General features: G+C 55.3%; 1 protein-coding gene across 2 annotated transcripts in view; it reads right to left on the bottom strand.

Annotated features, from left to right (window-relative positions):
- Positions 1 to 13,167, bottom strand: part of IPPK (inositol-pentakisphosphate 2-kinase) — a 48,568-nt gene that overhangs the window by 32,538 nt on the left and 2,863 nt on the right. For both annotated transcript variants that reach the window (XM_014864822.3, XM_014864823.3), the window contains exons 2-5: positions 8,996 to 9,043; positions 6,869 to 6,964; positions 2,656 to 2,722; positions 620 to 741 (exon numbers count right to left, since the gene is read on the bottom strand). In XM_014864822.3, coding sequence (XP_014720308.3) covers positions 620 to 741; positions 2,656 to 2,722; positions 6,869 to 6,964; positions 8,996 to 9,043 — 333 coding nt within the window. The remainder of the gene's footprint in view (positions 1 to 619; positions 742 to 2,655; positions 2,723 to 6,868; positions 6,965 to 8,995; positions 9,044 to 13,167) is intronic.

Raw genomic sequence — 13,167 nt, 5'->3', positions numbered from 1 at the left:
GCCTGGGGCCTGGCCCTTCTCCAGCCATCTCTGGCCTTTGTTGCCCCCACCTTGGGATTGCTGGCCTTGACAAACCAGGCCTTGAGAGTCACTCGGGTTTCTGTCCCTCTAGCGACGTCCCCCTGAGCAGGACTGAAGCAAAGGAACGGAGTGCCACTCAATCTAACAGGCGACCCTCGAAGTGAGCTCCAGGAACGTGGCGTACAGTGTCACCGAGCAGCCAAGAGGGCACAGCTGGGAAGGAGTTCAGGAGGGGCCTGCTGAGCTGCACCCACCAGGGAAAACAGGGTGGGTAGAACCCTACACACTTCCTTCAAGTGGCCGTCGGCCTGGGTTTGTCCCTGGCTGGCTCCCCATCATGAGCCTATCCCTGGGGGTCCGGGAAGCCATGCCCCTTGGGTCTGGCCGGTGGGACAAGCCAGAGCAGCAAGGTGACAGGGGCAGGCACGGAAGGAGCAGGAAGCCGAGTCTCTGGGAGCTGGTGGGCTGCCTGGGCCCGAGAGGGGATGCAGGGCCCAGCGTGGGGAACACCAGGAGCTTCTGTGGGAAAGTGCTCTCCAAGTAGCTGACTCACAGATTCCCTGCTCCCCACACCTTTTGTCCCTTAACAGAAGTTCACCTTGATCTCTACACACAGAATGGGCCGGTGCTCTGCAAAATGGTAGGTCTGAAGTCGGGCTAAATTGGGAAGGCACAGAGCATAACCACTCAGAGTGTCCAGGTCCTTGTCACAGCGAGATTCTGGAAAAGAGAGCAAGGAAAATACCTGAGAACCACTGCAAGAGAGATCACCAGACCCTGTGGCAACGTGCGGCCCCGTGTGGCCTCCTGTGGAGGAGGAGCCAGCCGTGCCCAAGAGAGGCCTGGCCTGGGCCTCCGCGTCCTGGAAGGTCATTTCTAAGCCTGGACATCCTGCCTGAGGAGCGTCTGTGTTTGCCGTGGAGGCTGAGTCACATGACTGTAACACCGAGATGCGTGCTAGGGTGTGGGCCCTGCAGGATCAGCTTGACGTGCGGAGGGGCTGGGGGTTGAGGGCAGCCGCAAGGCAGTCAGTGTGTCCACACACCAGGCCCCAACAAAACCTGGACACCACAGCATGGGGAGCCTCCCTGGTTGGCGTTCCTCCATGCGTGTGGCCACACATGGCTGCTGGGAGAAGCAAGTGCTATCCATGACTCCAGCAGGAGAGGACACCTGGAAGCCACACCAAGTCTCTTCTGGACCCACCCCAGTGCCTCATCCCTCAGCTGGCTTTAATCTGTGTCCCTTTGCTGTGACAAGTCATAACCAGGAGGATAACAGGGAGCTCTGTGGAATCCTTCTAGCAAATTATCAGACCTAAGGTTGCTGCTGGGGACTCTGAAACGTGCAGTTGTCAGCAAAATGAGGGTGGTCTCAGAGATTGCACCCCAGTTCTGTGACGCGCCTCAGCCAGGCGCTCAGAGAGGAAGAATGAGCAGGCTCTACCTTCCTCTTGAAGCTGCTCCTTCAGAGAGCCCAGACACAGCTACTCCCTGAGCACTGGCTGCAAGCAGCTGCAGTGGACAGGCACGGAGGGTGGGCCTCCAGGCCCAGGGGAAGCGGCTTTCTTCCTTCCACCTAACGAGGCTGACGACAAGTCATCATCACAACGGGGGACAGTCCTCATTATTATCCAGTGGCATAAACTTATATGCTAAATATAAAATGACGATGGTAAGGGGCGCTGGCAGCTGGGGGGCAGACCCCAGAGCCAGCCTCAGTATGTCTTCCTCTAAATGAGGAAACAGCCCAGACACAGTCGCAGCTCTGAACACCGCTGCGGCCTCCCTCCCTCTCACTGGCCCTTTTTACACGTGGAGCCCTGTCATCGCTGCTCCCCAAACAGGAAGCTCCAGGGCACAAGTGTGCTGCTTGCTTTAATTTTCTTAATCAAATACAGAAGGATTTTTACATTGGCAACTGTACCCTGACTGCCTGATACGTGTCAGGAGGAGGTAATTCCATCCTCTACTATACAGACTTTATGCCTTTGTCTCTGACTGTGAAAGGAATGCCTTAGAGCTGGTTGCTGTCATTACCGAAGGAACAAAATGCAGCAAAGGTGCATGAGATGATGGAGGGGGAAGTACATAGGCGACCTTGGGGAGGGTACGCCAGGCGAGGTACATAGGGGATGGGGGGAGGGTATGCCAGGCAACCGGGGGAGGTACATAGGGGACGGGGGAGGAACGGCCCACAAAAATTCATGTCTCCCACCTTTCCCGGGGAGGACAAGCAGGCGGGGCAGATTCCAGCTTCTGGGAGAAGATCCTCAGGACTGCCGACCCTCTAGCGCCTGGCCCACACTCCATGGGTCAGGTCCACCCTGGTTTTCCTTTTGACTTCTCCAGGCCACCTGCAGCTACTTTCCCTTCCCCACTAACTCCTTCAGCTCCCTCCCAAATGCATCTTTGTTTCTCTTAACTGGTTGTTGGTCATCTATCCTCCGCAGTGATCCAGGTATCCGATGCCCAGAAGAGTATTCACCAGCTCCTAGGGTTCCCACCTGCGAGAGTAAGCCTCTGGCAAAAGAACTGCTGAAATCTACATGTGCCTGACATTAGCGATAACGTCTAACACTCCTCAAATGGAACACGTTAAATTACAAACAAAATTTGTGTTAGAGACCCTTACCTGGTCTTTCAGACTGTACCTTTAAACAGAGCTGCTTCACAAAGTCCAGAGGCAGCTGAACAACTTCCTGTAAGAACAAACACAAGAGGCTCAGAGTGGGCCGCACAACAACGCAATGCCACAGAACTGAGCACCTGAAAACAATTAAGATGGTAAATACTATGTCACGTATATCTGACCACATGACAAAAACACTAGTGTGTGGGTTTCAGGAGGGAAAGCCACCCTCTCACTTCACAGACACTTCCAGAGTAAACCCAGGCACTGATGTTCCCGTGCGCTAAGAGCCACAGGCCCTCCTCAGAGCGGCTGGCGGCCCTTGTGGTGGTGACCAGCAGCACAACCCAAGGCACCCAGTCAGTCTGCCCAGAGCACCCCTCATACGCCGATCCTCTGCTCACCGCGACCTTGGCTCAGTCCTCATCCTCGCAGTGTCTGGGGACGCCAGGGCAGGGCCAGAGGCAGGTCTCTGCCTGCACTAACGTTCCTTACCAGCTGTCTCCTCAGACAACCCAAGGCTTCCCGCACTCCTGCCCAAGCAGGAGCTCAAAAAGAGTGATCGCACGTCAATGGCCAGTGAGACGTCCCTGCACCCATCAGCCACGGGACTCACGGGACAACACTCAGTGCCTTTGGGCGAAAAACAAAGAGCAACTTCTCTCCACTTTGCTGTTTCTTTGCAATTTCCCAAAGTAAGAGTTTTTATTTAATCCACCATGTTCCACATGTTTCCAGGGTAGTAGCATTCTAACTTCTGAAGAAGCCCCACAGGGATGCAAGAGACCTGCCTAGAATGAGAATGCCGGGATCCTGTCAGAAGGTACATCATGCCTTCTCCATCCCACACTGTCACATGGCTGCCCTATCACACGGATGTACCCATGCCGGCCCGTGGCTGCCCTGTCACACGGATGCAGCCACGATGGCCCGTGGCTGCCCCATCACATGGATGCAGCCACACTGGCCCGTGGCAGCCCTGTCACATGGATGCAACCACACCAGCCCGTGGCTGCCCTGTCACACAGACATGCCTCTGCCATCCAGCCTGGTGGAGTCAATCGTCTGCTTCCCAGCCTGCTGTGCCAACTTAAGTCGTGATTTTGTCATTTACATAAAGATGGTATAAACTGATAAAAGTTGAGTTACTAAAAAACTTGGTCCTGAATTAGGTAAAGTGAAACAATGAAAAAGAGCGGGAATTATAAAAATTCAGAAATTCAAAATGTGGATCATCTCAAAAAATCCAAGCTCTCACTCCACTTTAAAGAAGCCAAAAGTACAAGTGGGCAGGTGACAGATGGATGCCATGGCAAGAATGATAAAGAAATGCACCAAGATCCTCTCTCAAAGAAATGCCTTGGCCTGCGCACCACGAGAGCAAGCCTAAGAGGCCAAGGCAACCTGCTGCAAACGCCTCCGTCAATGCACAGTGGGAGTCCCAACACTCACCCGCTGGGAAAAGAAGTTGTGGCCAACAGAGGAGTCATCAATGCCGTGACAGAAACATGGGGAGGAGCAAACAGGATCGAGTCCAGAGCCCTCAGTGACTCAGCTACTCTCAACACAGCATCTGCTGCTGCTCAGCCTAAGTGCACAGTCACCAAGGTAAAAAGCAGATCTGTATTTCTCTAAACAACTTTAAATCCCTGATTTTATGAGTTCTGTTTGTGTTTTAAGTGAGAATAAAATGTTGGCAGTAGGCATCCTTCTTAACATTTGGCTACATTTACCAAGCCATCATCCAGATTCCTGAACCAGTTTGAACCACGCCATCCTGACTGACAGATGGAGAAACAGGCGGCCCCTACCCAACCCTGGGAGGACAGTGATCCTCAGCAGGGCCCTCCGCCAGCACCTGCACAAAGTCTTAACTCAGGAAGAACCACAGTTAAGACCACAGAAGTCCTCTCACAGACATGTAACTTGGAAGGCGTGGCCACACCAGCTTCCTGCTGGCGGGCATACGCCCCCGAAGGGAGGGCTGCTGAGAAGGACAAAGAGCCGCCATCCTGGAGGGGGCTCAGCAGGTGAGCAGCACGCCTACAGTCTTCCAGAAGCTCCCTCAGGAGAAGAGCATCCCCTTACTCATCATGCACCATGGCCCCACCATCGCTTCCATCACATCAAGGTCAAATGTGAAGTCGAGGCCACCCGGGTGGCATCCAACCTGGGGAGGACTGAGTCCACAAAAATGAGGTGAATTTCTAAAACTCCATCAGTGTCTCCGCTACCCTTGGTACTCAGGATGCAAACACCTGGAGGCACCAGGGAACCACCTCTTGCCATCTCTGACCTCCAGCTCACATGGAGACAGGCCCAGACCAGTCCCCAAACCAGCTGGGCAGGGCCAGAGGCAGCATGGGCACAAGAGCTGTCACTCTCTCCGGGCCTCGTGCTCTCACCGCTGGGCTGGTTGTGTCTCGTCCCAGGACACAGAGCATGGACGTGCTCTCGCCAGGGCTCTGCTGCCCTAAATCGAGTCAGCGTCAGAGAAAACAGCATCATTTACACATGCTGGTTTTGCCTGAACATGGCCTTGTGCAGGCCAGAGACGTGCTGTGTCCCACATTTCAACCATCCAGGGCCTGAGTGGCAGTCCTCTGGGGACACCACGTCCACCTGGAAGAAGAGCAGGCTGGGTTCACTTTGGCAGTGTCTTCGTGTGGAGGAGGTGCTGATGGGACAGACATTCTTGAAATGTGACCTTGTAGGCTCACCTCGTACACCCAGAGCCCCATCCACTGTGGACAAACAGAAGCAATCCTGGAGCCAGAGCAGGCCCCGGGCCCTGGGGAACATGCTGATGCTGTTCCCACCTGCCAGGCCACCGTCGGCCAGAACCCCTAGCTCCCCACCACCCTTCGTCACCACTGACCCCTCCAAGGAGAAAAGTCTAGAGCCCCCGCCTGCTGTGAAACAGAGAAATGTTCCCACTCAGACAGGCGGACACGCTCCCTCGAGGATGCCGGTGGTCGGCACATCTGCATCCACTCCAACCATCCAGGCCAAGAGGCGGGCAGCGCCCAGCACAGGCGACTCAGAGACCTGGGTACTCTCACAGCTGGTGGGCTTCAGGCTTTCACATGTCAGCTGGACAGCTGGGGACCTCACTGGGGGTGGTGCCAGCCCCCAGAACGGCCCTGGCGACTCTCACCCGTGTAGTCCCACACTGCCTAGGGCTTCCTGCAAAGCTACTGGGATGCCGTGGACATGACTGACATGATGCCAGGCCAGTTCATCTCCCAGATCGTGTGCTAGGGGAGCCAGGGCTGAGTCGCAAGGACACCCAGAGCCCTGTGGTGAGTCCATGCGGGAGACACTCAGGGCCCCAGCCAAGAGCCAGCACGGCCCTGCCAGCTCCACAGCTAGGCCACCTGGAAGAGGGTCACAGCCCCAAGGGTGGGACCCCCCACAGTACATCCTGAGCTGACAAAGGACCCTCCTTGGAGGAGGTTTTGCAGTCAGAGCCACTCAAGTTCTACTTTGGCAGGCAACCCTTAGGCTTCAAAGAACCTTCTGCCTACCCTCAGCACCGTTCCTCTCAGGATGGATACCAGGTGCAGTGTTTGCAAAGCAGAGGCAGTGCTCTCTGCTCCGAATGACAGCCCTGCTAGTCTGTCAGGGCTCTGACGTAAGACAAGTGACAGGGCCAGCAGAAGCAGAGAAACAGCGGCCAGCAAAGCTGCGACGTCAGAACGGGGTCCCAGGCATGGACGGAGGCCACCTGATGAGGGTCTCGGGAATCGCAGGGCCACTGTGGCTTCCTATATGGCCCGTTCCTGAGTGTCCAAACAGCAAGCCTCACCTGTAACAGCCACTCCGCTCAGTTACCGAGAGGGGAAAGAGCCAGCAACACAGACCACTTGCAGGCGGGGACCGCTGTCCCAGCAGAGGCAGAGGCCTGAGGGGTGCGTGTGGGCCTCACTGGAGAGCCCTCGGCAAGCTGGATGCCTCCACGAGGGCAGGGAGGCAGGGACCGGGGTTCCAGCAGGCGGGGGTCTCACACGGTCTTTGAACCTCACGCCTCTCAGCTGGAAAACAGGGATAACACAGCTGCTCCGCCTCTCACAGTGCCGCAAGCGATAAAAGTGCCTGGAGTCTGTGATGGACACAGGGCCCCACTGAGCACAGAGGCCCCCGCTGCATTGAGGAGCAGGGTTACTGACACAGAAGGTGCCCATGAACTCAGGCCACATGAACAGAAATCACTTACCCCACAATGAACATAGTTCTCCCCTAAAAACTCTTTCATGACATTTTTGCCAAAGTCCACTATGCTCTGTAGGTGCTGAAAGATCTCCTCCGGGGTCTGTAAAAGAGAAGCACAGGAAGCCTCAGTGCCTGGGCCCCCAGGGGAGCGACCCAGATACCACCACCAGCCTGGCACATGCAGGGTGGACACAAACACAAACAGGTGGCCCTGGACTCAGAGGAAGGCAAGCCTCGCCACAGAGACCGCTGGACCTGCTGGAGCTCCTGTCCACAGGCCCCAGGCCCGCCCCTACATCCTACACAGCCCTGTGTGATTCCAGCCAGCAGGCTGAGAAGCACGTCTGCGCCCCCACCTCCCCCAGGAACACACAAGAACCCACCAAGTAGCCCATGCACACCTCCTGAGGAATTCAACTTTGAAAATGTCTCCCGCCAAAAATCACTAGGTATTTAGATTTTCTTCTTCAGCCTCTAAATGTAGAATAAAATATTTTCTCCCCAGTCAGAGGTTCTTAAAGAGGCAATAAGCTGTGAGATCTGGGTAAGACAGGAAATCAGCCTGCGTCCCTAACCCTGACCCAGGGCACTGAGAAGTTCAAGGGGCAATGGCAGGTCTCTCAGGAGCCAGCGGGCCGTCCTCATCAAGGGCAGCCTGGGAGGTGCCTAATGCAGGCTCAGGTCCGAGTGAGCTGCCACCCGCGCCGCAGGACACGTGCAGATGGCGGCCTGTGTCCTGGGGCACGCGCAGCACAACCATGTTAGAGCAAAGCCTGATGGAAAACCCCAGAACACATCCAGGGGCTCCGCACAGGTATGGCCACAGAGCTTCCGACGGAAGCTCTTCTTGTCGACAGATTTACCATACATGACTCCCCACCATTTATATATGTTTATGCAGCCGTTTATACAGTAAATAAAGGCAAATGGTTGCCTTGGAAGGCCTCGCCCCAACAAATGTAAACAGGACAGCTGAGAGGCAGCCAGGGAACGCTGGCCCCCCTGCAAGGCTGCGCTCAGGAGACACTGAGCGGGGCAGGAGGGAGGCTGGAGGCCAGAGCCCTTCGAGTCGCTCGAGGAGCTTCCCCTTGGATGCACCCACAGGATCATGGAACCATGCGTGGGACCTCCCCAGCAGCTGAGGCAGGAAACGCCCCTCGCCCGGGCGGCCTCCCCCAGCACCCCCATCCTGGTACTAGCACTGAGTGCCTGTCCCCAGATGCCTGTCACAGCAGTCCTAGGCTCCCCCACAGTCCCCTCCTCTTTCTAGGAAGCTGACCCCCATGTGCCCTTAATGTCCAGAGCCAGCCGGCCACGCCTCTTCCTTTCTGGAGGTCTCTCCCTAAAGCTAAGGAGGCAGTGACTCACCTCTCCTGCGCCCCCTCTTGCACCTAGTTCCACTCACCACCACTGGCCGCCCACTGTGCGGGTGTGAGCGCAGCTCCTGCCTCTTCTCCCCTCTTAAGACAAGAGCTCGTGCTTTGGAGGGGCTCACAGCCAGCCTCTCTCACCTCCTTCCTACCCTCCCCCCGGACCCTGAGAGAGAACGGCTCCCGCAGGCCGACTCCACATCCTCCCCTGCGACCTCTGAGGATTAGACACACGCTACAGCAACATCCCGCCTCGAGGGGGAGATACCGCAGCTGTGTGGTCACAGCGTGCCACAGGACAGCTGTGGCTTCTGAGGGCGTCCCTGGCACTCAGCTCGGTGACTCAGCGAATACAACCCAGCACACCACCTGAACTGCCTGCTGTGACTTCTAACACTGACTATCTACCACAGTGTCACAGACACAATTCTACAGATGGGGAAACTGAGGCAGCAGGGTGTAAGGAAGTCACCACTGCAAAGCTGAATGAGACCTGGCCCTGGGCGTCCCAGCCACAAGAAGGGCTCTCTGAACCGGACAGGCAGCTGCCACTCAGCACCCAGGGACTCACCACCACAACCCACAGTAACCCAGCAGGTCAAAGTGACGGGTCCTGCAGGAAGGACAGGCACGCCACTTTCTGCACTGAGCCTGTATGTCTAAATCTCTGCAATTAGCATTAATACTTCTGCATCAGAAAACAACCAATGTTTTCTTAAATAATTGTTTTAATGACTGGGTGGCAAACCCACGGATCTTACCTTCTTCCTATTTGGAGGAAACTTGAGAAAACGCAGCACCACACAACGCTGGTGGGAAACAAAGCAAAGTCTGATTAGTACCCACCCGAGGCCGGGGGTAAGGGGGGCAGCTGCGGAGCAGGGCCGGCAGCTCCAGCGCACAGCTGGAGCCCCACCGACAGCCCACTGGCCTGAGACACCCAGTGCCGCCGGGAGGGGGCCAGCACCGAGTCACACGCCCAAGGACACGCTGGGGCTGTGGGGCAACCAGGAAAACCTGTGCACCCTCTGACCTCGCCAGCCCACTCCCAGGAATTTATCCTGAGGAAATAATTAAGGATGCACAGAAGATTTTAACTCCTGCATATAAAATTAGTGTTTACAATTCCAAATAAAATGAAAATGACCTAAATGTCCAACAATGATGGGATGGTTAAATACAGTGGGACACGTTCCAGACTACGGAATAGTGTGCTGTCATTTGTAAAAAAAAATAAGGAAGATCTGCATGTACAGACACAGGGGTTAACTGTGTCTACTGATAAATGAAAAAGGTTCAAGAATAGGGCCCGTGGAATGAACCCATTCTCATAAATAGACACACACGTGTGTGCGTGTAGACGCAGAAACATCTCTGTATGGGAAGGTGACGCACAGGGCTAGTTCTATGCACGTAAAGCTCAAGGACGGGTGAGACTTCGATCCGGGGGTCCCCCCTCAGGCAGGTGAGACAGTCCCTGAGAATGGCTCTAGGAGGGGGGGATTATGGGTCCATGTACTTTGTGATAATCAAGCGATATACACACTCATGTCTCAGCACTTTCCCGTAGGTTTGTTACACTTTATTTTTTAAAGTTTGTAAAACAGAAATCTTTACATACAGTCTGGGCATGCTCAGTTTGTATGAAACATCTGAAAGGATTTCAGCACAGATGACAGTCTCCAGGGAGCAACATCTGGGATAACTAAATTTTTTTTAAGTTCTGCTTATTTGGGTTTTCTAATTTTTTATAACGTTCATATAACATACACTACAAGAATGTGAAAAAATAACTTTTCAAACAAGTACAGCTTTTGCGATGGTCATTCTCCAAGGAAATAACCTGGAGGTGCTACGGAGTTTCAGTAAGGGGGAGATAAAGTCCATCTGGAGGACTTCAGAAACCACTCCCACGGAGATGGGCGCTCCAGGCAGGGGGCGGTCCAGGAGGTGGGGAAGCCCAGCTGAGTCCAGAGAGGGCATGGGCCGAGGGAGGCATGTGGGTGCTATCAGGAGCCCTAGCACCTGGGTGGGGTGAGAGGGGCAGGCGACTTCGAGGCTCAGCAAGGGCAGCTTTCTAAACCAAACCATGCCTGAGAGCCGTGGAGACCGGATCTGTCTCCTAGCCCGCAGCCCCTCTGGCACCTCCTGCCCCACCCAGAGGCACCGAAGCCTGACCGGTGAGCGCCAGGGCGCTGCCAGCTCACCAGGTCTGCACCAGCTGTGAAGGAAATAACTCCTTTCCTTTTGAACCAAATATCTGAAACCAGGTGTCAAAATGTACCTTCTTCCTATTCTGGGAAAAAACACTAAGAGAGTGAAGGGGCAGGGGTGAGATTAAGAAGACGGGCTTAAGAAGGTTTCTGCACAGGGCAGGTGGGGCAGCTCTGCACCAGAGCGGGACAGGGCACCAGGCCAGGGCCACCCCTCGGACACTAGATGGGAATCGATGATTTCAACAAGCTGAAGAAGCCAATGAGCAGGGGAGTGGCACATACAAAACACATGCACATTAAACAACCTCAAAACGCACAAAGTGAAGGGAGCAACTTGTCACTTGTGAAAGGAGCAGAGGCACTCAGTACTCGAGGGTACCAGGCTGTGGCAGGGAGACTGGTACGTCGTGTGATCCACTCTGAGAAACCACCCGAGTCATCAAAACACCAAGGTGTCGGGCAAGCTGGGCGCTAACTGCTCCAAAGCACAAGCGGACCAAAGGCTGACGGCGCGGACCCCAGCTCCACGGCCTGGACACGTGTGTGAAGCACGGCCTGCGTGTCGATGCTGTGGGGCTAAGCAGAAAAGCAGATGGCGGAAACAGACACGCGGGGTTCCTAAGTGCCAGTAAGGCCCATGACAGAAGGCAGAGCACCAAAGTGGGAACAAAAACTATTTTCCTAGTGGAGAAATATTGGGTGCTTTTTACTGTCCACCTTCCAATATTCTATGTTTTCTGGGGCAGAGAGAAAAAGCAATAATTGGTATTAAATAAAAATAAAAGACCACAAAAAACAACCTATTAAAAGGGACACCTGCTCACGTGAAGCCTGAGGGAGGGACCTGTGGTAGCACTAAGGCTCTGGGGCCTCTCAGCCAAGACGGGGGCGGGGAGAAGCGGATGGACAGGGACAGCCGCCCGGTGACCCGCAGGCACCACTGAACGGGTCATCTGAGGCCACAGCCTCGCTGCCAGAGGACGGTCCCAGGTTGGGTCTTCTGTACAGATAAGGAGGTAACCCAGGACAGGGCCCCAAGAAGATCCCAAGGAAGCAGAGATCAGGGAACTTTCAAGGCATGGGGAACAGACAAACAACAGAAGAAATCGCCCCTCAGAGTGCTGCCCCAGATGTCCCGAAACAGCTCGACCTCGCTCCTCAGCAAGGCTGCCTTAGATGCCCCACCCAGCCACAGCCCAGGGTGTCCATCAGAACCCCTGTGACAGAACACCTGACCAAGTCACTCGCCTCTACCAACACAACCAGAAGCGTACCCCAGGGCCCGCGGTGGGATGAGGGGGACAAGAGGTGGGACACGTGCCAGGCTGACAGCCTCAGACAGGACAGACAGAGGGGAGGGGAGACATCTGATACAGGCAAGCGCAGGACTCCGTAGGAGGCCAGACGAGGCTGCAGCCATGGATGGGGGCAGGGGTGCCCAGTCCAGGCCGGACACGTCCCTTTGGTGGTCCCAACTGGACCCATGGCTGCTGGAGGACTGAAGCAGATTCGAGCCAGGAGGTGGGAGCAGGAGAGTGGAGGTGGAAGCCCAGGTGACGTTTGGGGACAGGGTCCTCAGGAGCTGTAGCAGAAGAGGCGCTGGGGTGGTCTCTAATGGGAAAGAAAATCCGCAGGATGTTTGTAAAGTTGAACCACAACTGCACAGACGCACAGTGCGGGTGTGTTAGAGAAGTGAAAGCAGAGCAGGTGTGGGAACAGACACGGCCAGGCAGGGACCTGGCGCTGCCATCCTGTCCTCCAGCACCTACACAGAACCTTCCTCACCTTCCTGATGAACAGGCTGCCGCATCCTGACAGTGCTGACCAAGGAAGAGGAAGGGGTCGCAGGGGCGGGGAAGCACCCACACCCCCCTGGAAGCCCCGGGCGAGCAGACCCCACGTGGTAGGAAGGTCCAGCACAGGGTTCACCAAGGCCAGAGCTGGAAACTACCAGAAGGGACGCGGTGTGGGAACAACAAATCCTTCCCAGTCAACTGCTGGTGATCCCGGGAATCGACAAGGACGGCCACATCCAGAGCTCTCCCGTGAGATCTCACCAAGAAAGAAGCCACGTCAGCTGTACAAATACCATTAAAAATCTCAAATACAGAACAAGTTACTTGTTTTAAAAAAAGTACTGCAGGCAACAAAAAGTTACGACTCTTTCAACTAGATTCAGGTGAAAATTAAAGAGGGGGGTGGCCCAGGACTTGGGGATGAGCCACATTCCAAAGAAACAGAACAGAACTCTTACTTCCTTCCAACAAGTCCATTAAGAAGGATGATCTACAAACCAGAAATTCTAAAACACAAGATGAGAAGAGAAACAGTCAGACAGCCCCAGACTGCTTGAGCCCTCACCTTCAGGACCCAGACAGCCAGCCCAGGGCATCAGACCCCACGGGAAGAGGCTCTGAAACCTGAAAGATCAGAAAGGAGCCCCCGTGGTTCTGACGCATGCTCTCTGGTGGCAGGTCTTCCCTGTCACCTCTGTCAAGAAAAAGGAAACATCACAACAGCCTAGTGGGATTCGGGGAGCGGGCTCCTGCGTGCCCTGGATCGCAGAGGCGAGGGCAGCTCGGGCCCAAGGGGGAGAGGGGCTCTGCCTGGCCCGCCCAGCAACTCCCCACACTGGAGACACTGAAGAGATCGAATGACAAACCCGACTTACAGTGCCCTTCACAGGCTAGGACACCAAGCCAAAGCCAACAAGACGA

This window comes from Equus asinus, chromosome 23 (genome assembly GCF_041296235.1).
Source record: "Equus asinus isolate D_3611 breed Donkey chromosome 23, EquAss-T2T_v2, whole genome shotgun sequence".
Classification (NCBI taxonomy): domain Eukaryota; kingdom Metazoa; phylum Chordata; class Mammalia; order Perissodactyla; family Equidae; genus Equus; species Equus asinus.
Note: the sequence above shows the minus strand (reverse complement) of the source record. Positions and strands in the feature narration are given on the sequence as shown.